At 45.2% G+C, this 24,662-nt stretch overlaps 2 protein-coding genes across 3 annotated transcripts in view; one reads left to right on the top strand and one right to left on the bottom strand.

Moving 5' to 3' along the window:
- FAM234B (family with sequence similarity 234 member B) overlaps positions 1-13,965 on the top strand; it is a 22,191-nt gene extending 8,226 nt beyond the window's left edge. For both annotated transcript variants that reach the window (XM_075079067.1, XM_075079059.1), the window contains exons 4-13: positions 1,522-1,710; positions 3,198-3,328; positions 4,015-4,162; positions 4,515-4,656; positions 5,277-5,420; positions 8,900-8,981; positions 9,206-9,361; positions 9,979-10,096; positions 11,256-11,482; positions 11,882-13,965. In XM_075079067.1, the coding sequence (XP_074935168.1) occupies positions 1,522-1,710; positions 3,198-3,328; positions 4,015-4,162; positions 4,515-4,656; positions 5,277-5,420; positions 8,900-8,981; positions 9,206-9,361; positions 9,979-10,096; positions 11,256-11,482; positions 11,882-11,887 (1,343 nt within the window). In that variant the 3' untranslated portion in view covers positions 11,888-13,965. The remainder of the gene's footprint in view (positions 1-1,521; positions 1,711-3,197; positions 3,329-4,014; positions 4,163-4,514; positions 4,657-5,276; positions 5,421-8,899; positions 8,982-9,205; positions 9,362-9,978; positions 10,097-11,255; positions 11,483-11,881) is intronic.
- GSG1 (germ cell associated 1) lies at positions 13,953-24,662 on the bottom strand. Its single transcript, XM_075079077.1, has 6 exons — positions 24,522-24,662; positions 22,012-22,330; positions 19,411-19,458; positions 16,452-16,604; positions 16,218-16,329; positions 13,953-15,124 (listed from the first exon to the last, which is right to left on the bottom strand). The coding sequence occupies exons 2-6, from the start codon at positions 22,328-22,330 to the stop codon at positions 14,809-14,811; spliced, it is 948 nt and encodes a 315-aa protein (XP_074935178.1). The 5' UTR covers positions 24,522-24,662; the 3' UTR covers positions 13,953-14,808.

Raw genomic sequence — 24,662 nt, 5'->3', positions numbered from 1 at the left:
AGGTCACTCCATATACTTGCCAGGCTCCAAATCATTGTTAATTCACAGCTAATAGACTGGCCGATGGTGGGTAAGCTATTGTGCCTGGATGTTTAGCAGGTATTGCCCTGCTTCCTTCTGCTGGCTGCTTTTGCTTTCTTTGTTAACCCTCACACCCCTCAGGTACTATAGCAGCAGCCTGCTGATACCACCCACTGTTATACAGGGGCTGTCAAGTTTGGTGGCGTTCTATTGCTTTGGGCTTCTGAAGTCCTGGAGGTTCCCAGCTGCCTGCTGTACTGCAGCTGTGAGCTGCATTCAGGAGTTAGTTGTTCTTGGTCCCTATCAACCCCATGAAGAGAATATGGTCTGGGGCAAGCCCTTAGCATAAGCCAGATGATTTTCAGTTTGAGAAGAGAGTAGTTTGATTCAGAGGGTGGGTTCAGACTTGCTTTTAGCCAGTGGCCCAGATATGCCCTTTGTGTAGTCAGGTTGTGTGTTGTTTTGCTAGTAAGACAGGAGTCAACTGGGACTGTTGTTATTTTGAAATCACAGAATCACAGGTTGGAAGGGACCTCAGGGATCATCTAGTCCAACCTTTCTAGGAAGAGCACAGTCTAGACAAGATGGCCCAGCACCCTGTCCAGCTGAATCTTAAAAGTGTCCAATGTGGCCAAGTCAACCACTTCCCTGGGTAGATTATTCCAATGGTTGACTGTTCGCCCTGTGAAAAATTTTCCTCTCATGTCCAGTTGGAATGTATGGGAGTTCATCTTAAATTGTGATATGAGCATACCAGGCGGAGATTCCAGTAACCACAATTATGTCTGAGGGCAGGGTGAGATAAAAGTTGCTTACATTTGGAATCGGAGCCAACAGTCAATCAAAACAGCATAAAGCACTTGTTTTTTTACAATTATTTTGTGCTAACTGGTGAATTAGGAAAAGAGCCTTGACTTAGACCAATTGGTTGCATTCAGTCTGTTTTTCACAATAATAAAACTAATTTGTAAAACAAAGGAAAAAGCTCTCATATTGCCAATCACCTCCTGCTGCTCCAGAATTACAAACAACCCAGGACTTTCACATGAGGTGGTATCTGCTGTGGGAGTCACTTAAGGTTTACCCTTGGTACCAGCAGTTGTCTTGAGGAAGAGAGGATCAGAAGGATCAGTCTGGTTTGACAACAGTGCATTTCACACCAGGAAGTCAGCAAAACTGGGGAGGTTGTTCCCAGGATCTTGGTTCCTCTGTGCCCAGCTGACCATGTTTCTTGCTATGAGCTTTGGTCCAACCTCCATGATTGTCTGTGCTGTTGGCTGACAGTCCAACTTGTCCAAAGATCACTGCTAGGCTCTGCAGGCAGAGAGACTCAGCTATGGAGTGGGGTTTGACCTTTGCTTTCAGGCAGTGTGGATGAGGGTGGCTTGAGCCACTCAGCTGTAGGAGCTAGAGCTGGAACTCAAGTGCAAAGACCAAAAGCAGCACAGACATAGCCTTTGATGCCAAGGGATTTCACTGTCTCTTTCCTGCCTCTTCCAGGTGTCTCTAGGCCCTCTGTAACTGTGGTGGCCCTTTCTGGTATGAATGGCAGCACCTTGTGGTCCATTCAGCTTCCAGAGGAGACTCGGAGTGTGCAGTGCAAAGGGCTGTCACTGGGGGCACCTGCGGACCCTGTCTGCCTTGTTACTGGAACATCAAAATTCCTCAGCCTTCTCAGTGCCTCCACAGGTAAAGTCAACTACCAGCATTCAACATATGCTACTGCTTTTTTTGTGTGTTCTTTAAAGGACTAGTAAGCATGAATGATTCAGCACTGGCACTTCATGGTAGCTTTTATATAGCGGCACACAGGAAGGAGTCAAAACACTAATAAGTTTCTAGTTACATAGGATAAGAGAAGCCAAACCATTGCTGCTCTGTAGCAGCATCTTCATCCTACCATCTCAGAACATTTCAAAGAGTTAATCTTATCCTGTAGCATCCCCATGGCATAAAGGATATGTAAAGTCTGTTCTCATCAACATTGAGCTGTTAATACAACTCAGCACCTACCTAACAGCACTGAAAAGCTGTTGAGAAGTTATATAAGGACATGTGCTACAGCCAGGAAACCTTCCAGAGAAATTAGGCCCATAGAAGAATTGATTAGATGTGAATGAATATTGCATTTTTAAACACTTGATCATGTGCACCTCCATTCTCTGATTGCTCTTTGTTCTACCACATTAATTCACTGGCAGAAGTATTCATAGGTGGGTGTAGGGATGTTTTTGGAATCAAACCAGAGATTGGAGGCATACAAGAAACCTTGGGTTTAAGTGACAGACCCAGGCAATGAGCAGTGACACTTACCTTGCAGATGCTTTTAGGGTCCAGATTACTTGCACAGTGTTTCCATGGTCAGGACCATAGGCTGTGTCCTTTACTAGCAGTTGTAGTTTATTAATGTGCACAACTGTTTGCAGGTCTGGCCTTTGGTTTCCTTTGTCATGCAGTGGCCAACCCTACCCTACACAGCAGCAGCCACACAAAAGCATCTTTAAACTCTGATTGAAAAAACAGAAGTCTAGGCAGAAGAATCATGCAAAAATAAAAGCATTGAATTTTATTTTGCCTTTTTTTGGGTGTTTATTTGCCAATTTGCAAATCAGGTTTTACTGAGTTTCCAGCTGGGTCCACGCTGGACTGCTGAACCATTTGACATCACGGCTGCTAACATGCTTTCACCCTGAGGTAGAGTGAGCATGCCATGCTGGAGTGGCTGTTTGCTGCTGGGAATTTAACTGAGATGCAGATTTGCACTTTGACTATGAGAACTACCCATCTGCTCACTTTCCTGGCATCTGTCTACAGGCTTTACCGCTGCTGAGGAAAACAACTGCTGTCCTGCAGAGCGGCACTCTCATTTAGGTTCTCCTTCCAAGAGTGAACCTCAAATGTTCTCTGCTATTTCAGGAACTGTTTTGGACTCAGGTCTTTCTAGAGAGATACTAAGAAGGAAGCACAGCAGGACTTGAGGCATGACTCAAAGACAATCTGAAGAAATGCTGGGGGAAGAACTTTGCTTCCCACTGCAGCTTGTCTTTCCTCTTCTCAGAGAATAGGGGAAACAAACTCTCTTGCTCCCTTCTTCAAGAAGGTTTTGTGGAACCTTCTGGGGATGTTTGCTGGTTCCCCAAGTGCTGTATGTCTCTCTCATCCTGTTCTTCCCACAGGCAAGACCATCTGGACACTGAACTCCATCCACCTTTCAAGTGGGATTCTGGCTGCACCAGCTGCAACTCTTCCGGATGTAGATGGAGATGGGATTAGGGATATTGTTGTTCTGGCTCTCAAAGAGACACAGGTACAGAATATCCCTGCCCAAGGGGTGTTTGAAAGGACCTTGACTATCTAGAGGAAGAACAGGGAGCCTGATGTGGAAAGGCTGTAACAGCAGCTGCAAAAGTCCCTAATCTTCATTCCCTTAGAATTCCCTGAAAAACACCCTTTTTCTTTCAATAGGTTAGAGCAGTGAGATCAAGCAATAAGGACCCTATCTGCATTTCTTCTCAGCTGGAAATGAACAGAAGGGTTGTTATTTACCCCTTGCTGAGACTTGAGAATTATCTGTTTCTGTTGAGTGAAGCTTGGTTTCAAGTGAGTGTTTAGCAGCAGTGTAGGGAGCCATTTTGAGATAGATCTCTGGAGAAAGGAGCATTCAGCTTATCCAAAAGAAAGAAATACTTGTCTGGTTAATTCAGATGCAGATTTCCTCTGTGCTCATCCCTCCCCATAATTCTAGCATTAACATTGTTAGAGGAGTTCAGGTGTTTGAAGTCACTTCAATCTTTGATGCATTTGCAGCAAGAGAAAAGCATGAATGGAAGACACCCAGGAAGCCAGACTGAGCAAAGAGAAAGAGACCACTAGCTGGGCCTTGATTTGGGGGGAAGGAGCAATGGAGCTTCATGCTGTGGGGACCAGGGAAGATTCTGAGAGCACAAGTGCATGAAAGCACTGCTAAAAATCTCTATATGTCTCTCTTTGCAGCCTGATGTGTTTTTCATCTTAGTGTCAGGAAAGGCTGGGACTGCTTTGGGTGGGCCTGTGAAGTACAGCACCAATGGAGAAGGGAAAGTGATTGGCCCCCAGGTCCACATCACCAGCCGGGGAGCCATCTACATCCTGTTTGGTTTTGGTAAGATGCACCTTGCCTTTCCAGCACTTCACCTTACCGAGAAAACAATCATTTTACCTAAAATGGCCCAGAGCGTCTCTGGGATATTCCTACCATGCCGTCTGCTGTAAAAGCTAGGAGTAGAGGGCATGGGAATAAGTCTTACTGTCATGGTGTGGAAAAGTACAGGAGCACCGATACCTGGTAGCCTGGAATACCTTGGAGTTTCCCAAAGGCACATAATGCCAAGGAAGTTCCAGCTCTGGGTGTTTCTTTGCCTTCTACCACAACTGCAGTGGTCCCAATGACCGTCTGTGCTACTAGGGAGTTAACTTTTGCAGGCAGGATTCTTCATCTTTACTCATCCTGGTAGGTAACGTCCAAGCAGTTGCCCTGAGGGATATCTTTACCCAAGCCAGAAACCGGGACAGCTTTCCTGCAATGCTGCAGCAGGAGGAGCCGGAGTGGGAAAAGCGCAGATCTGTCAACCTGTCAGAGCTCATTGATATTTACAGGTAGGAGATGTACTTGTCCTCTTGCTTCTGCTGGGAGAGGAAGGGGAGGGTTGGCACCTCTTAGTGCTTCTGGAGATGTCCTCCTTTTCATTGTCCAGTTGATACATGCTATGGGGAATCCGTTGTTTCCTCCCCATCCTGTGGTTATCCTAGCAAAAGAAGTGCAGAGTATGGTAAAAGGCAGTCTTTTGCTTCTCCTGCTCCTTGTTCCTTTCTTCCATCCCCTGTGCATACCTGGAGGAAAAAAAAATTGTGTTCCCAGCTAATGGAGTCCCTTTAGGAAGCTCAGTCTGTGCATAGCATTGTGGGCCTGGATTTCTCATCTCCCCCTTCTTTACTGCCAAATTGTGGTCAAGGTCAGCCTGGGTAGGAATAAAGGGAGGGCCCAAACACCATCCTTTTTGTAGTAACTCAAGATGTTCAGAAGACCCCACACCTGAATTTAGCCTACTTAACTGAGGAACCCCCAAAGGAAGCTAAGCTCCATCACTGGGGTGATGGGCTTCTCCAAGAATAGGTCAAATCTGAGGTAGGATGAATTGCCTTGTGGACAGGCAGGTAGTGCTGAGCTGTGCAGATACAAGCCTCGGAATCTCCTCTCTGCTTTCCATTTGTCCCAGTGGGGGTGTTGACTTCCTGCAGACGATGAAGACACCTGACACAAACTGCAGCAACCTGCTCATCACAACCAAAGAGTCCTTGATCCTCCTGCGGGGACAGGACCTGGAGCCCCGCTGGACCCTGGATCTGCAGAACATCAGCAGGTTACATACTGGGAACATTTTTCTGTCCTATTTCTTCCTGTACCATTTCCTGCCTTTCACTTGTAAGCACATGTGCTCCTTAGAAAGCAATTGAGAAGAATTCTCCAAGTCTGCAGAGACATCTAAGAACTGTAAGAAATCTAAGAACTGGAGGTGTGCAGGTGCATTGCTGGGCAAGTGAGGAGGGCAGGGGGAGCAAGGAACAGAAGGCTGGAAACTTGAGCTGTGTGCTTGTGAGTGATCGCAAATAAGGGGCTTGATTCAGGTACCCAACATTGATGTCATGGGAATGTCATGGCACTGGAATTCAGGAGATTGCTGGTGTGTGGTTCAGTCAGTCTGCTGTCCAGGGCTGCCACTTGCCAGCTCAGTGGAGAGGAGCGGTTGCATTAGTGATGTTAAGTATCTAGAGAAGGTGTCTGAGTATGGCCCACAGATCTTAATGTTCCTTGAAAGTTGAAAATGAGCACTTGAATGGCAGTCAGCACACCATCTATACTAAATGTAAACCTTAAAATAATATTGCTCATCCTCTAATTTCACACATGGAAATTGAGTAATTTGCCAGATCTCGTGGGTTGATAATAACCAGTAATTTCAGCTTGCCCAGTGTTAAATATTTGCAAAGGGCAGTTGGGCACAGTTGAGGGAAATTATGTGGGAAACAAATTGCTTGCTCTGCTATCTGGAGGAAAGAAAGCAGCTCTCAGCTCAGTGTTAGCTGCCTGTCAAGAGCATCTATAGGAAGAAAGCATTGGAACTTTATTAAACAAAAAAACCCTGGTGTTCAGGTGTTCAGCTAGGTTTGATATTCAGATAATGTCAACATTCTGATGGGTGACATAAACAATGGCTTTATGAATGGCTTATGGCTAGTTGATTGTGCTGTGGGGAAAGGAGATGGACTAAAAGTGTTTTGGGTCCAGAGTCTGCAGAGTTCTGGATGTGTCTGTGATCTAGTTTAAAGGGTGAGTACTGAGCAAAGCTGGTTCATAGATGCTGTAAAATCAGTTATACACAAGAAATTTCTAAATGGATCCACTAATGAATTGGAAAATTTCTGTGGGTTCAAATCAAGAAGGGTTGAAAACTGTTTTACCTGTTCAATTCACAGAATCAGAGTATGGCTGAGGTTGGAAGGCACCTCTGCAGATTGCCTAGTCCAACCTACCTGCTCAAGCAGTCTCAGCTAGAGCAAGTTGCTCAGGGCTATGTGCTGTCATGTTTTAAATATCTCTTAAGAATGAAGACTCCACAACCTCTCTGGGCAACCAGTATTCCAGGTTGATGCACTCCAGCCCTGTTTTTTCTGGTTCTGTGACCTTCCAAGGGACAGAGTATAACACATGTGCGGGAGCTGCCAGATAGGCATTGAAGAACAATGAAAGCAATTCTTGTTCAAGGCTACTGTGCTAAAGTTCTGGACTGCCTGTTTTCTTGGAGTTAAAAGAGATTAAATCTTGTAGACTGAATATATTGTGGACAAGCATTTATTTAAGAGAGTATTTTTTTTAAGACTTAGAGAAGTTCTGCTTAAGCAACACAGGCTGGGGGACAAATTCAGCTCAGGGCTGTCACCACAGAGTCAAACAGACTGAAATCCAGTTCCTCATCTGACAAAACTTAAAGAGCCAGCTGAGAGCTCCGCTTTTCCTGGGTAAACCTGCCCCAGGCGCACCACTCCAGCCAGGCAGACTGAGTCCAGCCCTTTAGGAACAGTCTCCAAGGAAAACAGCTTGGCTGCTGCAGATGTGCTGTTTCCAGATAGCTTTTGACAAGATCTCTGGAAAACCATAAAGGAGAATCAGTAGTCGTAAAACAAGAGTGAAGTTCAGAGACCATGAAATTGAGTAAGCCGTTGAAAATTGTGTTGTAAATGGATGTTTCAGATGAGAGAGGATTAATAGCAGGTTGTTGTGGGGATTACTGTTGGGCAGGAATAATTACTAACCTTCTGGTTCATTTGAGAAAATGCCCTGGGGATTTTTCAGTTGATTGGTAGCATCTAAAATACATGTGTCTCTCTGTATTCAGTATGTGGGGTCTGCTGCTGACTGTAACCCATAAGGTACATGAGAAGAGGCACCTTAAGAGAGGTTTTAAGTTTGTGCCCATAGGATAGAACTACCCACTACTTCCTTTTGCTACTGGAGAGCTTTTAAGCTATAGGAGTGTCCCATGATACTGCATTGAAAGCATTGGTTCTGATTGCCAAAGGTGTCTGTAAAGCGAATGACATTGATGTAGTAAGTATAAATAGTCAACCCACTGCTGTACTGTGGCATTGCTGTTCAGGAACCATTCTGGTGTGCACCTTTTAAAGGGGAGGCTGGGAAAAAATGGAGAAAAGGGCTGGCAAAATATGCTTTAGCATGGAAGATTTAAGTCAGTGGGTTTATATGATCAAAGGGAAGCCTGAGAGGTGAGTTCATAAGCATGTGTAAGTAATAGGAGCTAACAGGCATTTTAATCTTGCCATAGCAAGAAGTGCCTTGGAGTGAAAGCCACTCACGTTCAAGAAAATGAAAATGCAGGCATGTTTCTTTGGGTGAGATTAATCATTAGAACTGACTGTCACGAGAAGTGATGAGTTCATCTCATCTTTGTATTTCCATAGCAAGCCTCATGGCTGGTAGATATAGTCAAAGTCAGCCTACTGATACTTGGTTAATTGGGTGAAACACAGTAATCTGTCATAAACAAGAGGGGGAGGACATATTCTGATGGTCCTGCCATGCCATAAAATCTCTGATCCTCTGAATTTTGAGGAACCGTGCTTATTCAGAACCTTGTGTCTATCTGTGGTGAATTTAAGGAAGACAGAGATAAGACTCAGAAAGCCAAAGGCAAGCAAGGTGGTTAGAAAACAGTTATAATGAGAGATATTCAGTAATAGTGTTATGTTACCCAGAAGGGAGAGGATGAGAGGGGACTTCATTTAAACTGCTGAAGGTTATAAAAAGGCTTGTAAAACTGCCAAAAGTAAGAAAACAAAGAATCATGGGATGACATTAATGGAGAGTATATTAAGAGCCTTTTCACACAGCTAAGGCAGCCTGGGAAATACACTTTCAGCAGGAGGTCAAATCTGCCGATGCATTTTGAAAGGGCTGGGTAATTTTTTATGACCATAGCAAAACTGTACAGGTTCTCATGCTAAGGAAAGAATAATAGAGTCATGTCACAGGGTGATAAACAGATGTCTGCACAGCCCAGCAAGGGATGCCTCCCACACAGATGACTCTGAAGAACGGCTAACAAGCACCATGGACTGCTTGATCATTTTTCACTTTTCTGATCCATCAACAAATGGTTCCTGACACTCAGAACAGTTCTGAGTGGATGAAAGATCTTATTTGGCATGGCGAATCCTGCCTTTTGAAGAGGCAGAGTGGAGGATGAAAGCAATTGTGCTGCCTCCATCTGAAATCCCTTATTTTCTACCATGTGGCTGAGTGTTTCTTTTTCCAAATCTGCAGCCAGCCTGTACCAGGTTACTTTGGTGCTGACCAAACTCTGGACTTCATGCTGCAAGCACAGACCGGAGATGGGAAGAAAAAGGTAAAACAGGTGAAGGCAAGGAGGGCAGTGGCAGCATAGGAGTGAGGGAGGTTGGGTAGAAAGGGACAATCATTCCTGCTCCTTGCTCTTCCCATATCTGTGGCTGACACTCATCATGTGGCCACAGGCATGAAAGGGAGCAGCACAGGCTATGCCACTGCAATGGGGCTCTGTACATCCACATCTGGACACCCATTAATGCTAAATCTCTCCCCTGCCTTGAGGTGGTGGTGATAGATGGCAAATCCGGCCTCCCTGTTTGGAACCAGGAACTCCCATGGCAGAAGCAACAACTTGATGCACTGTCAGTCATGACTTTGGACAAGAAGTCTGTTTTTCTCTTTTGGGCTGATGAAGCGCAGCCGGTATTACAAAGTTTGGTGAGCAAGCATCCTTTCTTCATTTTGTGGTTTCTCTGTGAGGCATGTGCAGTCTTAGTCTTTTATTCCTAATGTAATTGAGCTTTAAACCTGCCATTTAAGAAGGCAGGGACACTTTCTCCTCTTGCTTGCTTTGACACTCTGCCTTCTCTGAGCTTGAACACAGGGTTTTTTTTATGCAAATTCTTCACCAGAAAGCTTTATTGACAGAAAGTTTGCATCCACAAAACCAAAACTTTCTGCATGAATTTCATTTTTTTTCCTGCAACACTGAGATAGTTTTACTGCAGATTTTTTCCCAGCTCCAGAGCGCTGCTTCTCTACACGCAGACACACAGGTCAGCATGGGAGACTCAAACTTCCAGACTATAGCTTTGCCCATCAGGCTGGCTTTGACAGAGCCAAATCTCAACCTTACCAAACAGAAGTTGCAGGGCAAATTCTGTTTCAGAAAAAAAAAAAAACTTTGCAGGATTTCATCTCTGTAAAACCATAGAGGTTTTGATTCTCTGATCCATGTAAAGACAGTGCAGTGTCAGAAAACTTTATTTCTTTGGCAAAGCTAGACTCCTCTGCTAGCCAGCTGTAATATTTTTGTCTGTCCTTCATTCCAACAGCAACCTGGTCCCAGACCTGAGCGCCCAGGGCTGCACCACCTCTATCTCCTCCATCCTGTTTTTCCTACAGTCCTTTTGGACCTCACCAATGCAACAGACAAAGTCATTGCTTCAGCAGGTGAGTACAAATGGAGGAGAAACTACCTAAGCTAAAGGAAATATGGAGGGAGAGGTAGCTGTGAGAAACAATTGGTTGTAGTTATGCCTTTAAAGGTAGCACCTGAGGTCCACCACACATAGGCCAGCAATGGGAAATAAGGTTCATCTTCCTCCTGAAGGAAGGTTCTGTCCAACCCCTACTTTGCAAATAAAAGACCTAGCAAGTTTCTTGCACATATTTAAGCAAGGAAAGGTCTGAGTTTGATTTCATGCATGTTTTACACCAGAGAAGTTCCCTGGCTTTCCGTGGAGCTATTTATGATTTAAGGCAGTGCATGAAGAAGCACTATGAAACTTTTCTCTGTCACCTCAGATACACTTCTGCCTTTGTTGGCCGCCTTCTCCTGCTTTCTGGAATAGCAGCTGTGCTGCTGCTTCTTTTTTGTTTTTGAAAAGGGGAATCCAAAATACTTAAATGTGTGTTTTCAGGGAGAAGTAGATCTGGATTTAACATCTATACAAGATTGAACAGTCCCTGTTGGATTTCCTTCCTCTTTCTAAAGCAGTTCAACCAACAGCCAGCCTATTGAGCATGGCAGGATGTGGGATAAAAGATCAGTTCATCCAGCACTGAATCCAGTAGGCCAGGAAGCATAGAAAAGCTGCTACTAGTGATACATCTAATTGGATTTGTATCAAAAATCCAGTAGAGTTAAGAACAAACAGAATATCAGTTTTAGAGGGGTGTGTTAAAAACTGGGATTTCTGAGGTCTGTACAGATCATTCTGCAGTGACTGGAGTGAACTGACTTGCCCATGCGTTACCAGTTTCCCCTTCTGTAGAGGTAAAACAATATCTGCTAACAGGTGTAGGAAGGAAAGTTCTCTGAAAAACTGCATTATTGAAATATGTGCATCTCCTCTGTCAAGCTGCAAAACATCATCTGGAACCAAACCCTTCCATTTCTGATCTAATTTTCCATGTATTTCTATGGAAAAAATTTTAATTTAAAATCATTTTCCCTGATTAACTAAGGTACATGCAGTTATAAAGTCAGACTGAATATACCCTCAGTCCAGTGGATGTTTTGACTGAGTAAAGACCGTAAGATTTCTTTGGAAGAAACATAATCGTTTACTCCACACCAATATTTTCTCTCCCTTTTCTGATGGACCAGTTGGGATTAATGATCTCCAGAAGGATGCATTTCACATCACTGTGACAACAACTGCAACCTCTGAAAAACAGCCGGGATTTCTCTCAGTCAGCAAGCTGGGCCTGAAATGGGCCATGATGAGTCAAGGTCGAATGGTGTGGCTAAAGGACACCACCACTCCCAAAATCAGCCGTGGAGAAGTGAGGCGATTTCTTGCCCGGCTGAAATTTGTTGACTTTCCTCACAAGGTGAGATTGTGCAGAAATCCCTGATGAAATCCAGGTCTTTTAAAACACCTGATCTCTTCTCTACAGACACAGTTAGGTGCTCTTTGGGATGCAGAGACTGGTGGGATGCAAAGACACGTTTTTCAAGATGACTGGCTGCCCCTTTGGGCATATGATGGACAGATTGTAAGGCCCAGATGTACTTTGGCAGTTGGACAAGGAGGGGGATCTTAGAAAGAATGAGGGACTGACAGACTCACAAAGGGAACAGAATGGTGGACAGAGATCACTTGTTTTGATATGGGCAAACAAAGGTCCTCCATATAGTCGTGCCCAGGTTCAGTTGCTGACCACTTTTCTCTACCAGACTGGATGATAATACGTTTTGGCTTTAGTTTTTATTTGCCTTTCCTTCTCCAGCTCTAGCCTGGTGGTTCCTCAGATTTTGGTTGGACCTGTGGCCTGTATGGGGAATACAGGAAGCTGCTCTGTGGATCTTCAGGAAGACTGCTGTGTAGAGGGAATGGGGGCGAAAAGCACTTCCCTTTTCTTCAGCTCTCTGGGGAATGCTGCTGGAGGCAGGTTTGTCAGACCTGTCCTGTACCAGAGGAACCTTGTTCAGCATCTCCCCCTCCATATGCCGTTCTTGCATGCTTCCTTCCAGGTAACGCGGAAATGTGAATTTAGAATTTATATACATACACATATATATATAAAGCTAAGGTTTTTACATATATATATGTGTGTGTGTGTGTATGAATTTATACAATATATGTATATTTTTTGTATGTTTAATTTATGAATGAGATTTAGGACACTCCTTTTTATGTCCAAACAGTATTCCCAGGCAGTCAAACAAGCTCTAGGCCTAGAGCAGGCCATGATGACTCAAGGCAAATGGTGTGGCTAAAGGATGCCACCTGCTTTAATCTTTATATTTTTGGAGAGAAGCCTCTGTCTGGCTACTGCAAGGCTAGTCTTGTCCACAACCTTTCCTGTGCTCTCAGCCCTCTTCTCCATTCTGTCACCAAACTCACAAACTAGCTCTCTGGCTCAATTACCTGATCTAGAGAAAGATGGTCCCCACAGCATTTGCTAGGTCTTGCACTTCTATATTTCTTTTCCCTATCCCAAGTTCAAGACAGGTTCATGTGGGTGATGGAGAAGAGAAGGGTTCACATCTTATTTCTATCTCCTCTTCATCCATCTCTAAGCTTTTTATGAACCCAAAATGTCACGATAACATCACACTGCAGTCCAATGGGCTAAGTCCCCATTTGCAATGCACCACAGCCCTTTTAGGATAGATTCCTAGCAGATCCCCACTGGCACTGTAAAGATCACGCTAGATACAGTCAGAGGAAAGCTGATTCTCACACCACTGCTTCAGGGTTTAGAGGCTCAGACAGAGGCAGAACTGGAAAGCTTTTCTGTTCATTTTACCCCTATTCCGAGCTCAGCTTTACCATTCCCTTGCCAGCCCAGCCCTGTGTGCAGTTCCAGGAGGAACGGACTACCCCCAGGGCACATTTGCTCTCAGTATGTTTAGTGCTTTGAACTATGCTTCTGAGTGTGCCATCAGCCTCCTGTGTTGTAGTTGCAGAGCATCTACATGAGTTTTCTTATAATAGAAATGACCATATATAAACCAACAACTTTGGTGCCCCAGCAGCTCCCCACAGTGCAGGGCAACAACGTAGGAACTGTTTTCCCAGTATGCCTTTCTAGGTCTGACCTCTGACATTAGGTAAAGCCAGGCTAAGGTGAGGATTGCAAAGGACTCTTCTGTCCTCTGGCTGGCTCATGACCTTCCAACCTCCCCACACTTCCCTGTGAGTGGTGAGGTGACAGCAGGACTTTGACTTTCCCTCCAGATGGGCACATCTGCCATGGATTTGCTCTCCTGGGTTCTTGACATCTCTCCTTGCTAGATCGCCCTCTCTCTTCTCCTTGACTGCATCTCCATATAAAGCTTCCAGGATAGCCCTTCAGGATTAGCTGCAAGCCCCAAGGCTGGTCCTTGGGCCCTGCTCTCTTAACATTAGAGCCTGTGAACAGTTTGTATATGTTTAATGGTATTTTTGTGTAAATAGCTTTGTATATATTAGCACAACTGTAGCATTGGCTCTAGGCCTGGCATTTTTCTCCAGACGGGTTAGTGTTTATAATACATAGTCAGTTAATACAGCTGCATGATAGGGACTGAAAGCGAGGACCAGTAAAGTATGAGGATTAAACAGGAGTGCCCCTTCCCTCCTGCCTAGCCACCACCTTGCTGGGAAAGGTGAAGCGGCTGTTACCTGAAGTAGTTACTCTCCTGAGGTTCTTCCTGAAAGAACTAACATTCAAGTGCAGTGACATTAGCTCCTCCATAATGTGAATTCACCATGCCTGCACACACACACACACATCCCCACTGTGAATAAAGAGTCTGTCTGTATATTGTTGGGAAAATGTATTTGAACTGTGAATTGCAATGGAGCAAATAAATACTGTGTACAGCATCAGTGTGTCATGTGAACCAATGTTTCACCTTTAGGAGATAATGAGTTTGCTTGATTTAGGGACTGTTTGTAATATTTTTACAATGGGGAAAAGGGGACGGATGAAGGGAAACAAAGAAAAAAGCAAAAGCCCACACAAGGAGTCTTAAAGGTTGTGGAGAAGCACAGTAGAAAGAGACAGACAGGAAAGTACCTCAGAATGGGAGTTTTTTGGGGGAAAAGCAAGAAAGGAGTCATTACAGATAGGAAAGAGGCAGAGAGAGATGTCTGAAAGGAACCCCCCATTCCTACTGCAGCAGCACTTTTAATCTGGGGGCAGGGAGAAGAGGAAGTTGGGCCTGGAAATGAGGAATAATTAGGGTGTTCAGAGAGGACTACAGCCAATCAATATGAGCATCGATGCCCTTTCAGTGTGACACTAAACTAGGGGGGTTGCTGGAGGGTCAGTGTGACATCACCTGAAGAGGCACAGCACTGCAATTTGCCAGCTGGATGGCACTGTCTATCTATTCCTGGGTACTAATCCCAACAGCAATACTGTTGGGATTAGGACATCTGCCTCAACTCTGTCTGAAAGTGTTTGGAGACAGCTGGCACCGACAACATGTCCTTCCAGTTTCACCCTTCCCAGCTGAGGACACCCATCAAACTGTGATCAGGGAGGACCCACTCTGCTACTGTTGGCACTGCTGTTGCCCTGGCTCAGTGCCCATCTTGTCTTCTCACTTCCTGAATGGTGGAGGAAGGAGGAGCTCCCAAGAACTTGCTAATAGTGGTGCTAGTGTTTGTTTCAGAGCTCTTGTGCCCCCCAACACCCACTGTTCTGTCCCTGCACACTCATCCCTAACAGTGATCCTCCCCGATCGTGTGTCCCAAGACCTCATCCAGTCCCAGCTCTGGTTCCCGCTGTAGCACTTTCTGCTGCAGCTCAGAGTAGAAGTCGACTCCCTCAGAGACTGAACGGAGGGGCTTGTCTTGTGGCTCGTAGTAGCTGCTTATTTGCTGCTGTATGAAGCACTGGTGGTGCTGAGGCTGATCCTTGAAGCTCCCATTGTAGCCCTTGATGTGGTTCCTTTTGAACTCCAGCACTGTCTTGGTGTAGGTGTTGAGAGTCGTGACAGCAGAGGCCATGCAGCAGGTGAAGGAGGCCCAGGCCATGCTACAGGAGAGACACAAGAATAGCACATGCTGTAAGAAGCCAAGAGGGTAAGGAATTGAACTGCGTGCACCATTATGCACCCTGATATGCCAGGCAGAAGCTGCTGGTCATGGGCTTGAACTAGGAGGACTAAGGCTCATAACACTGAAGTTCTTAGGGGTTATCCCACCCCAGGACCCTTAGATCAGTGGGGTAAATACTGGTCATCCTTGTCACAGGGAAGGGAGGGTTACAGGGGAAATAAAAAGAGCAGCAGGGAATTCTATAACTGGTCAGAGCAGACAGCACAGCTTGGAAGCAAGTTCTGCATTGCAGGGCTGCCCGGTGTCTTCCTGGACACGAGGCCTGTCTACTTGAGCATAAGCAGGTGGCTGTGCTGACATTTGACGTTCACAGCAACCATGTGGCACTGGAGTATTTAAGTCCTAAGGATCAGTGTGGTCATTGTCAGTACAGCATTGCAAATTGAGCCTGCGCTTTCCATGGGCATTTGCAAGGCTCATCCAACTGTTTTTTCAAGTCAGTTATGGCATACCAGCTGTGGCTGTCTTTAGCCTTTAGAAAAAGGAACCTGAGCCACCTGCTTTTTGCAGCTGCTCCTCCTGGCTGCAGTGTCCACATCTTTAAGAATGTGTCTAGGCTTGGTTCTGCAGGAATAGGCCCTTTGGACATTGGTTAGTGAAGATGCCAAACCAGCATGCAACTTACTTAAACTGGAGAAAAACAAGGCATGTTTGAGATCATCACAAGTGTGACACTGGCCTCTGCACAGAGGGAAGAACTGAGAACAAACAGGGCAAACCAGCATAGGGGCAAACCCGATTAGTCAGTTGGGTTGAAGGCACTTGTTTATGTGTGCTAAACCGTGATGTTTTGCCAGTCCTTGGTAGCTACTCATTTAAGTAACTCAGCAACTATTTGTTAAAGCAGGGGATGAGGCAAAGACAGGAGAGATTAGCAGTAGGAGAACCATGGTACACCTGTTTTTTGAAACACAGAAGGTCAAGAAGGGAGGAGATGGATTTTGGCAGGGTGCAGCACGGCTGAAACCCAAAAGGCTGGGGAGGTGAAGGTGGCTTCAGAGCTCACATACTAGAATGCCCAGCCGTAGTCCCATGAGTGTGGTCTCCAGTCCTCTGGTCCCAGACTAACCGTTGCCTGGAAGACTTGAGTGTACATCATGTGCGCCACCATCCCAAGGAGACCTGACATGAGAAGACAAGAAAACAAGAATTTGAAGCAGGAGCCAGAGCTGCATACTTCAGCCTTGTGTGGAAGAGGAGGCTCTCCTGCTGCTGTGATTCCAAGCCTGCAGTAACACACTTACCTGACAGCACCGAGGAGACAGCAGCGAAGGCATTGAGCTTCAACCCACAGACAGGATTGCCAGTATGGAGCATTTCCACCATCAGAAGGATGAAGCTGATGAGCAGCAAGCTGATGTACAGCATCTCTGATCCCAGAGACAGCCACAGGATTCCTGCCAGGAACCAGAGACTCCTCGTATCAATACAGGATGGCTTGTTCAAGGGAGAGTCCTCCTCCTTCCCAATCCAACCCTGAAAGGATGTCCTTTGGAAAGGGAAAGAAGGAGAACAAGAAACACCCAACAGCAAACCCCCCAGCCTGTGAGCAAGGGCTCGAAGAATGCTGAAGGGGACAGAGGATCTGTCACAGAAGGTGGCTTGGCTGGTCTGGCACTGCAAAAGCTGGGAGGAACTAAAACAGCTGTTTGTAAACAAGCCAGCATTAGTTCTAAACAGCAAGGAAGAAGCCATGGTGAAAAGGCAGGGGGAAAGCTGTTGAGCACACGACCTAGTATTGATAGGCTGGCCATGAACACATCTGAGCTGGATGTTAGAATGTTCTTTCCATTAGTGTAGTGATCTTCACAATAGGTTTCAAAACACAACAATGGAGGCAAACGCCTTTTAACTCAGGACCCAACTGTTTAAGAAAAGAACTGTATGGTGCATCCACGGAGATGGCTAGGACCTGGCCTCTGGCATTTAGAAGGTCCCTTTTGCAGGCCTGTATTCCTCACTGAAATCTCAATTAAAATGAAACTACATTCCTTGAGGTGGATATCCAGGTAGCGCAATAACATTCACCACTCACCCTACTGCTTGAACAGAGTATAAGTACTTTCATACTGGGATTATCAGTGGGACTGATACCACAGTCCTCAGCTGAGTTTATTGTGCAGCAGGACTTGAAGGAGAATGAGAAAAGGCACTCTGAGCTGTGGAAGAGCACAGAATTCAGTGAGGAAGAAATGTTAATCTGACAAATGAAGCAGCACTGTGAACACTAATGTTAGCAATTATTAATGGCTGTAGAGGAGACATTCAACTGGGGAAAAAGTGTGTGAAGAAAACCCTCATTAATGTGGTACTGACTTGACTTCCCAACGTCATTAGTGCCATAGACTCACCCAGCTTTTTAGCAGGAACCGATGAACTGCATTCTCTGCTTGAAGGAGCTGGCTGTCTTGCTGCAGCACCATCGGGACTGCTATTTCATCAGAGGTCAGACTGCCAAAAGTGTGCTGGAGGCTGCAAGCACCATTCATGCACAGAAGTCTCTGTGTGACTTTCCTGTGAGTCCAGGCTCACCACGCGTGCTATGTAATCTGGTCTTGTATTGCCGCCTATGTAATGTGGAGCTGCCCTGCACACACCCAGCTCAGCCAGCCCAGCCTGCAACCAGCAGTCACACCATCTTCTCCAGTGCTGGCCCAACTATATAATGGTAGCTGTGCTGGAGGCCAAGGTCATCTTAAGATGATGCTATGTGCAGGAAGGGGTGACAGCGGGTGATAGACCTGTTAAGACCAGTGTCGCTATGAGTGTCATGCTTAAGCTCACATTGATCTTCCTATTAATTTGTAGAAGCTCAATGTCTTACAGAACATGGCCTTTCTATCAATGTTGGGCTGCAATTAGACAAGGAGCAGTAGGAGGAGTGTGAGGGGAGACAGACAGAAAGATTTATAAAGACATTTAATCTGGTTGCATAAACCTCCTTTCTTAGGAAAACAGTCTATAAGGAAGGTGTTGGAAGCAACAGAGCCAGAGGCCTGGGCAGGGAATGAAGCGCAAGAAGGTGAGAAAGCAGAAAAATGCATTGCTACTCCCTGTGAAGCGAGCATTTTGCAGTAAATGCAGAAGTCATTCAGTAAATGCAGTTACGTCATTCATTTTATAACAAAGTGGAAATCTGCATGACTTCAAAATGATCTTGTAATTTGAACTGTGTGAATAGTGTTTGCCAGAGAATAAGCAGGGGAAGTTTTTCTACCCTACTGTTGTGCCAAGAGCGATCCAGGTTAATTTGCACAGTGATGCCGCTGCATGCTGCTCACACCAGACTCCTCACCTGGTAATGCACATTGTTTTATAAAAACAGGCCAGCAGTCTTTGCCAGTGTGTTTTAAATAGGGGAAACAAGGCAGAAAAAGAAGATGAGTTCCCTGAAAGTATTCATCTCCCTGCTGGCTGTTGTGATTCCCCAGCATTTGTTCCAGCCCTTGCTCTCATGGCTTCAATGCTGACATAGGCTCTGCACCCCAGGCCTTTCCCTTCACATCACAGAGGATGTTCACATCATGAACATCCTCTGAAATGACTTGCTTCCAGCCTCCACCTCAGGAAATAGTTAGCAAGCCCACACCAATTGAAAAGCTTTCAGTAAGTAAAATCTCCGTTGTGTAGGTACACATACATCTAGGTATACTGAAGTTATCCCCAGGATAATTTGAAACATGTGACAATGACAGGAGGGGTGAGCTCTCCAACCCAAATGAAGTTTTGTATTTGATGAGGCAAGAACTTCACCCTGAAAGTGTAACTTTCAGATGTCCTGATCACTTACCACAAAGTAAGACTTTATTCAGCTTCCAGAGTCATCATATTAGTCCCCAGAGCTGAAGCACTGAGTCAACGTGTAACGTGTGTGGGAGGGACTGCCCTCAGGTGGCAACCATTCCCTTCCCGCTGACTACAGCAAGATGACAAGCTCGGACCAGGCAATTTATTAGATGAGACAAATCCCATTTCATTTGGGAGGGAGGCTCAGGTTTCCAGCACTGACCGCACAGATGGCAGTGTTTTAGGCAAACATCTGGGAGGAAATCTTCACTCTTTTAGCAACCATGGGGCCAGGATTTAATGCCTGGCTTTTTGGGGACCCACCCTGCTGGCCTCACACAGGTGAAATGTTGCAGGTCCCCCATCCCAAGGAGGTGCACTGGGCAGCTACAGTGAGGTATGGGGATTTGCTATTACCTCTCTCTGCTGGTGGTGAAAGCTCAATAAAGCTACGGCATTTCTCTTCTGAAACACAAACACAAAGGTATTAGTTTGCAAAACAATGCAGGGTACATAAAAGAAAAGAAATCTCTCCCTCTCACACTGTCTTCACTGCATAACTCCAGTCATCCCCGAGTCTACCCATCAGATCTTCTCACCTCTCCTCTCTTTCTGACCATCTTTTCAGACCTTCACTGGGGTAAGGTAGGGAAAGGCAATGGCTGCCTAGAAAACTAGAGGTGGCCTTTCCGGAAAAAAAAACTTCAACAATTTGTAAATCTTATGAGCCTCTGCCGAATATAAAAATTTGTTGCTACTCTCTCCCAATGTTACTGTTGGTCAGGCCTATTAAGGGTGTAGTTTACAACAGACTGCAGACCCACCACTTCTGCTGAGGATGTGAATTCCCACTCACCCCAGTCTCAGCAGAGCAGTTCTAGCACTGCTTCCCAAAGAAGAAAGAAATAAACCATCTTCCCAAGTGAAATGCTGCATGAGAGATGCGAGTCCCTTTTCTGTAGCAGAGAATCACAGAGAAATATGGTCTTCCATCCTCACGTTTTAGGCATGCTATTTGGACAAATGGTGTTCATATTTCCTTTGGCTTTTTATGTTGGCCAGATGCAAACTATTGCCTCAGCTGAGGGTCCAGCATTATTATCTGTAAGTCTCTCTTACTGCATACTGCATTACTGCATTTGAGGGTCCTCTCCTCTACTTGGCACAGTATTTTCTCCCAAAAGTATCAGCCTGCTGCTTTTCATGTAAGAATCTCATTTTCTTAATTTCTATCCCCAGTTCTAATCTCTCCCAATCTCCTGTATTACTTCTGTCATCCACAGCTCTCAGGATGTTACCCAGTTTAGTGCCATCTGGAGTCCTCATTAACTTGCAGTTTGCTACTTCACCTAGAACTTTAATGAGGTTATTCAATAATGGCTCATCTAAACTGATCCTGAGATTAGCCTCAATAATTAAATCCTTTCTCCAGCTCAACTCAAATTCCTTTTGCTCATAGTAGCCCCTTTGTTGTTGTTGTTGTCTATGCACTTGCTTCAAAGACCCACAGCAGTGGGTGGGTTGTACTCAATTTACAGGAAGCAGGGGACTGAGACTATGTGCTCTACCCTGTGGTCTGCTGTGATCCAGATGTAACGCGCTCTCTGTGTTCCTTCAGGCATCAGGGTTATTCCAGGACTGCCTGGTGGCCAGACAAGTCTTTCAGAAAAAGCTGTCAAGGGATGTAGTCCCATTCCCACAAGCATCATGGAAACACACCCCAAACCAAACCAGTCCCAGATAAACACGTCTCTTTCCGCAGCATATCTGGAAATGCTCATAACGAAGCAGCCCTCTCGTTAGGACACGAGAGTTTCAAGCACACTCCCTCCTGCTCCCACCCCTCTTCTGTCTGTTTTTATTCACCAGCTCTTTATTTTCAAATTTTGACAGCAACAGATAAGAAAATGAGAAATGCTATACTAGAACAGTGGCTTAGTTAACGAAGATGAGGTGTTTGTGCCTGGGAGAGCTGAAGGGAGGGCGGTGGGCTCAGGGTGAATGGGCCTGATGTAAGCAATTTTCCTCACTGTATCTTTAGATACAGATCTCCCTGCTGGCCACCTTCTGGGTCAGTTCTGATCCTTGACGTGTGTGCCAGGTCATAAAGAGCATCTGTGAACTGCAGAGCATCCACCTGTGCTGGCGTGGCACAGGTTTCAGCAGAAGGACTTCAGCAGAGCTGGACAGGAGCAAGTCAAGGGTGAAGGGAGGCACCAAAGGGGTCTTGTACGGGTTGCACAACCGTCCCCTGGCACTCCAGGGTTTACAGTGCCAGTCCCATATGGTCAAAAATCACAAATTAAACCTTCCACAATATCACAAAAACTACTGAAAAATTACAATACTGCAGCTCTAATCCTCAGGTCAATTTGCCTTGTAGTTTTTGATCCTCTTGGTTCAGATCCTCCAAGTTTTCTCTGTATCTACAAGACAGTATTTCTCTTTCTCTCTCTTTCTCTCTTTTTCTCTTTTTTTCTTTTTTCTTAAGAAAAGCCCAGCCCCTGTTCAATTCACAAAACCTCTCACTTTGGTGATTTAAGGAGAACACCAACTACTGCAGTCTTCACAGTGATAACTATAAATTGACAACACTGCATAAAATCACTCCACTTAGATTTTTGAGGGGACATGTACAAATGTGCCCTGAAGAGCATGAAGTAAGCTGTGTGTAGGAGTGGAGATATGGGGAAAGGGGAAAGAGGCTCACTCCAGTTGACATCAGGATGAACGACACCATCACAAAGTCACTACTGGCACCACCACTTGCTGCACTTCACAACCCCTATTCCAGACCAAAGGGCACACCTGAAATAACTGTTCTCCCTTGCCCCCGTCTGTAAACATCCCAATGAAGGACAGAAATATAATGACCACAACAGTGTACAGGGCTGATGCCATCTAGGAAAATGAAGAAGTCTTATCTCCCAAGTGTTGTCAGCTTCCCGCCTTTCATTTCCAAACTCCTGTGGAGTAAATACAAGGGAAGAAGTTGTGGGTGCCTAGGCAAGACGCTACCTGGCCCTTCCATGCTCTCTTCACAGGAAAGCCACATCCCCGTGTGGAAGTATCTGAAGGCAAAGCGGTCATCCCCGGTCTCCCAGCTGTAGTGCACCACGTCCTGGGATGAAACATTGCTAGCACCTGCATCAGGTGGCATGGGGACACTGATGCACTTGGTGGCTTTGCTCTTCCCACACAAAGGCTTGGGCACTTTCTGGGTCCCAGTGCACCAGTAGCTGCCTAGCAAAGCAGTAGTGGAGAGGCTGAGAGCCAGCAGGTTCAGGATGATAGCCAGGAAAGCACGACGCCATGGCAATCCCTTCAACAGCTCCATCTACAACACACAAATGGGAGGGACTGTCACACTAGCCACTTCTCCTACCTAGCCTTTCAAATCCTAGCTTTTCCCAACACATACCTGTGGGGAGGGGATATGAGCACTCTGCCCTCCTCACAACATCCCAACAGCTCACCCAGCATGGAAGAACCGTTTCCTGAAAGCCAGGATGGTGGAGCAATAGGTCAGCTTCAACCATTTCAAAGTACACTGAATATCTGTACTGGGGAAGAGAGGGTGGCCCAGTAGACATAGCAGGGCTGAGTGCATCAGGGGGTGTGAGCACACGAGCAAAACGAAACAGACACCATATTCACTCCATAGCAGAGATGGTAGGGAAAAATGGTTAACCAGCTTCCCCAAATACCATGTGTTGCCTTTAGGTGGGGCACAGTGAATACTCTGACCAACTAAATGAGAATTCTTGCTGCCAAGTCTCCCAAAACACTTTTTCAAATAGTTCATTACTACACCTAGGGAGGTAGGGAGTATATTGATTTCACAGTGGGGAAAGACAGGAAAATGTTCCCAGATTACTGAAAGTCACACATCAAAGCAGTGACCTGCTCAGGATGGACACCCAGCTATCCAGACCTGACAGCTCAAATTCAAGCCCCAGAGCAGCACCTCCCACCTGAGCAAGCACTGCTCTGCTTATCAGAAATTTGGTAGGGTGGTGGGATGACAGTGTCTCTGCTCTGCCATAAAGTGCCAAAGGGGTTTTTTTTTGTTGTTTTTTAAGGGCGAACATTGCCACAAACACTATTCCTGGATTCATCTCATCAGAAAAAGTAATTCAGAAAGCAGTTGGTGGATCAGGGTCCTGTGGTCTTTCTCACTCAGAGGGAAGCTTAAGATTTTATGGTTCCTGCAAAACCCTGCACTGACTTCTGAGAACCCCATCTTATCACTCCATGGATTGATTAGATGTCATCTACCCACACATCAACTTTCATGTAATCAACGCATGCCTCTTCCCACATGGCACTCCCTATGTTTGGCACAACTTCATCCAGATACTCCCACCCTTTCCTATTTATGACTCTCAAAATCTATTTGCCCATGAATAGATACAGTTTGTACAGACGTCGCCTGCTACCGGTCCTCTTCACTTAACTTTGTTGACTCATCCAACGTTGAATGTGTGAGAAAGGCCCAGCATACTGTGGACACTTCTATAAATAAACAATACGAGACTGAGCTTTGCATTGTTTGTGACTGCATCACAGCTAAAAGTGGTGCAGTCAGAAGCATTTGTTCTGCTATCCAGCAAGCTTGGAAATGTGGTCAATAAAAATGGTGCTGAAGCTCCTCCTGGAAAGCAGAACTTCATTAGCATCTCATCACACTGAGAAAGCACTGCCTGATCCAGAACACACTCATCAAAGGCAAGAAAACACCCAGCTCCTGAAAAACTGCTTTATTGATTTATGCTCTGGCTTCTTTTGCCTCTTCACCAGAGCATTTCTTTCTTTCAGCAATGGAGATGGTGCACTCTGGAGATGGTAACATCACCATATGGTGATGCCATAACTAATGACTTCCATGATCCAAAGGCATGTTGGTTATCACCATTTTCACAGAGCAGATACCTATTAGGAACAGTTAATTATGTAAAAGTTTCTGGCTAAGGTCAGTGGCAAATTCCTCACTGAAAGTTTTTTCAGTGGAAAATTTGGCTTATGACTGAAAAGGAAATTATAGATAAAATTGCACTTCTCAAAACCATGATTTTTCATCTGAAAATAGAAACCTTCAGCACACAGTTTTTCAGTTTTTCATCAATGCTTGATTATAAGATTTCCTGTCATCAGGTTTTGGTTTGCTCATGCTTTTATTTAAAAAAAAATCTTTCCATTCATAATATTGACAAAAATCATTTTTCTAATGTAAATTTTCAATAGTGGGAAAAATATTCTCTCCAGTTGATTTGTGATAGTAGTTGAAAGGCCCTATAATTTCAGAACAAGTGGTAAGGAAAATGGCAAAAAAAATATAAAAAACAAATGAGTCAGAAGAAGGAACTGGATCAAGGTTGCAGACGACACAGGGAATGAGAAGCAAATCTGAACTAGTCCTTCATGAGAACATTTTCAGAAAATTTTCCCTCCATAAAAGCTAAGCACCTACTGACAATAACTGACCATAGTATCTAGACAGCCCCAAAAGAAAAGAGAGTTGAATTTACCTTGGCAGCAAGTCCTTGAAGTCCTGTTAATTTGGAGGAGCAATACAGAAATGGGACTCACGCTTTGTCTACTGTTTTGCTAATCTCTAGATCCTCCAAGAAACCCAATTGCTTCAAAACCCCTTTCTCCTTTGTCTCCTC

This window comes from Phalacrocorax aristotelis, chromosome 1, assembly GCF_949628215.1.
Source record: "Phalacrocorax aristotelis chromosome 1, bGulAri2.1, whole genome shotgun sequence".
Lineage (NCBI taxonomy): Eukaryota > Metazoa > Chordata > Aves > Suliformes > Phalacrocoracidae > Phalacrocorax > Phalacrocorax aristotelis.
Note: the sequence above shows the minus strand (reverse complement) of the source record. Positions and strands in the feature narration are given on the sequence as shown.

Excerpts from the sequence above, each read along its gene's own strand:
- GSG1 (XM_075079077.1), bottom strand. The coding sequence starts at position 22,330 with ATGGAGCTGTTGAAGGGATTGCCATGGCGTCGTGCTTTCCTGGCTATC. Across the intron at positions 19,459-22,011 it reads AGAGAGCATGGAAGGGCCAG|AAGAGAAATGCCGTAGCTTT; the intron begins GTAGCGTCTTGC and ends TTTGTGTTTCAG. Across the intron at positions 16,330-16,451 it reads TGTCTCCTCGGTGCTGTCAG|GTCTCCTTGGGATGGTGGCG; the intron begins GTAAGTGTGTTA and ends TTCTCATGTCAG.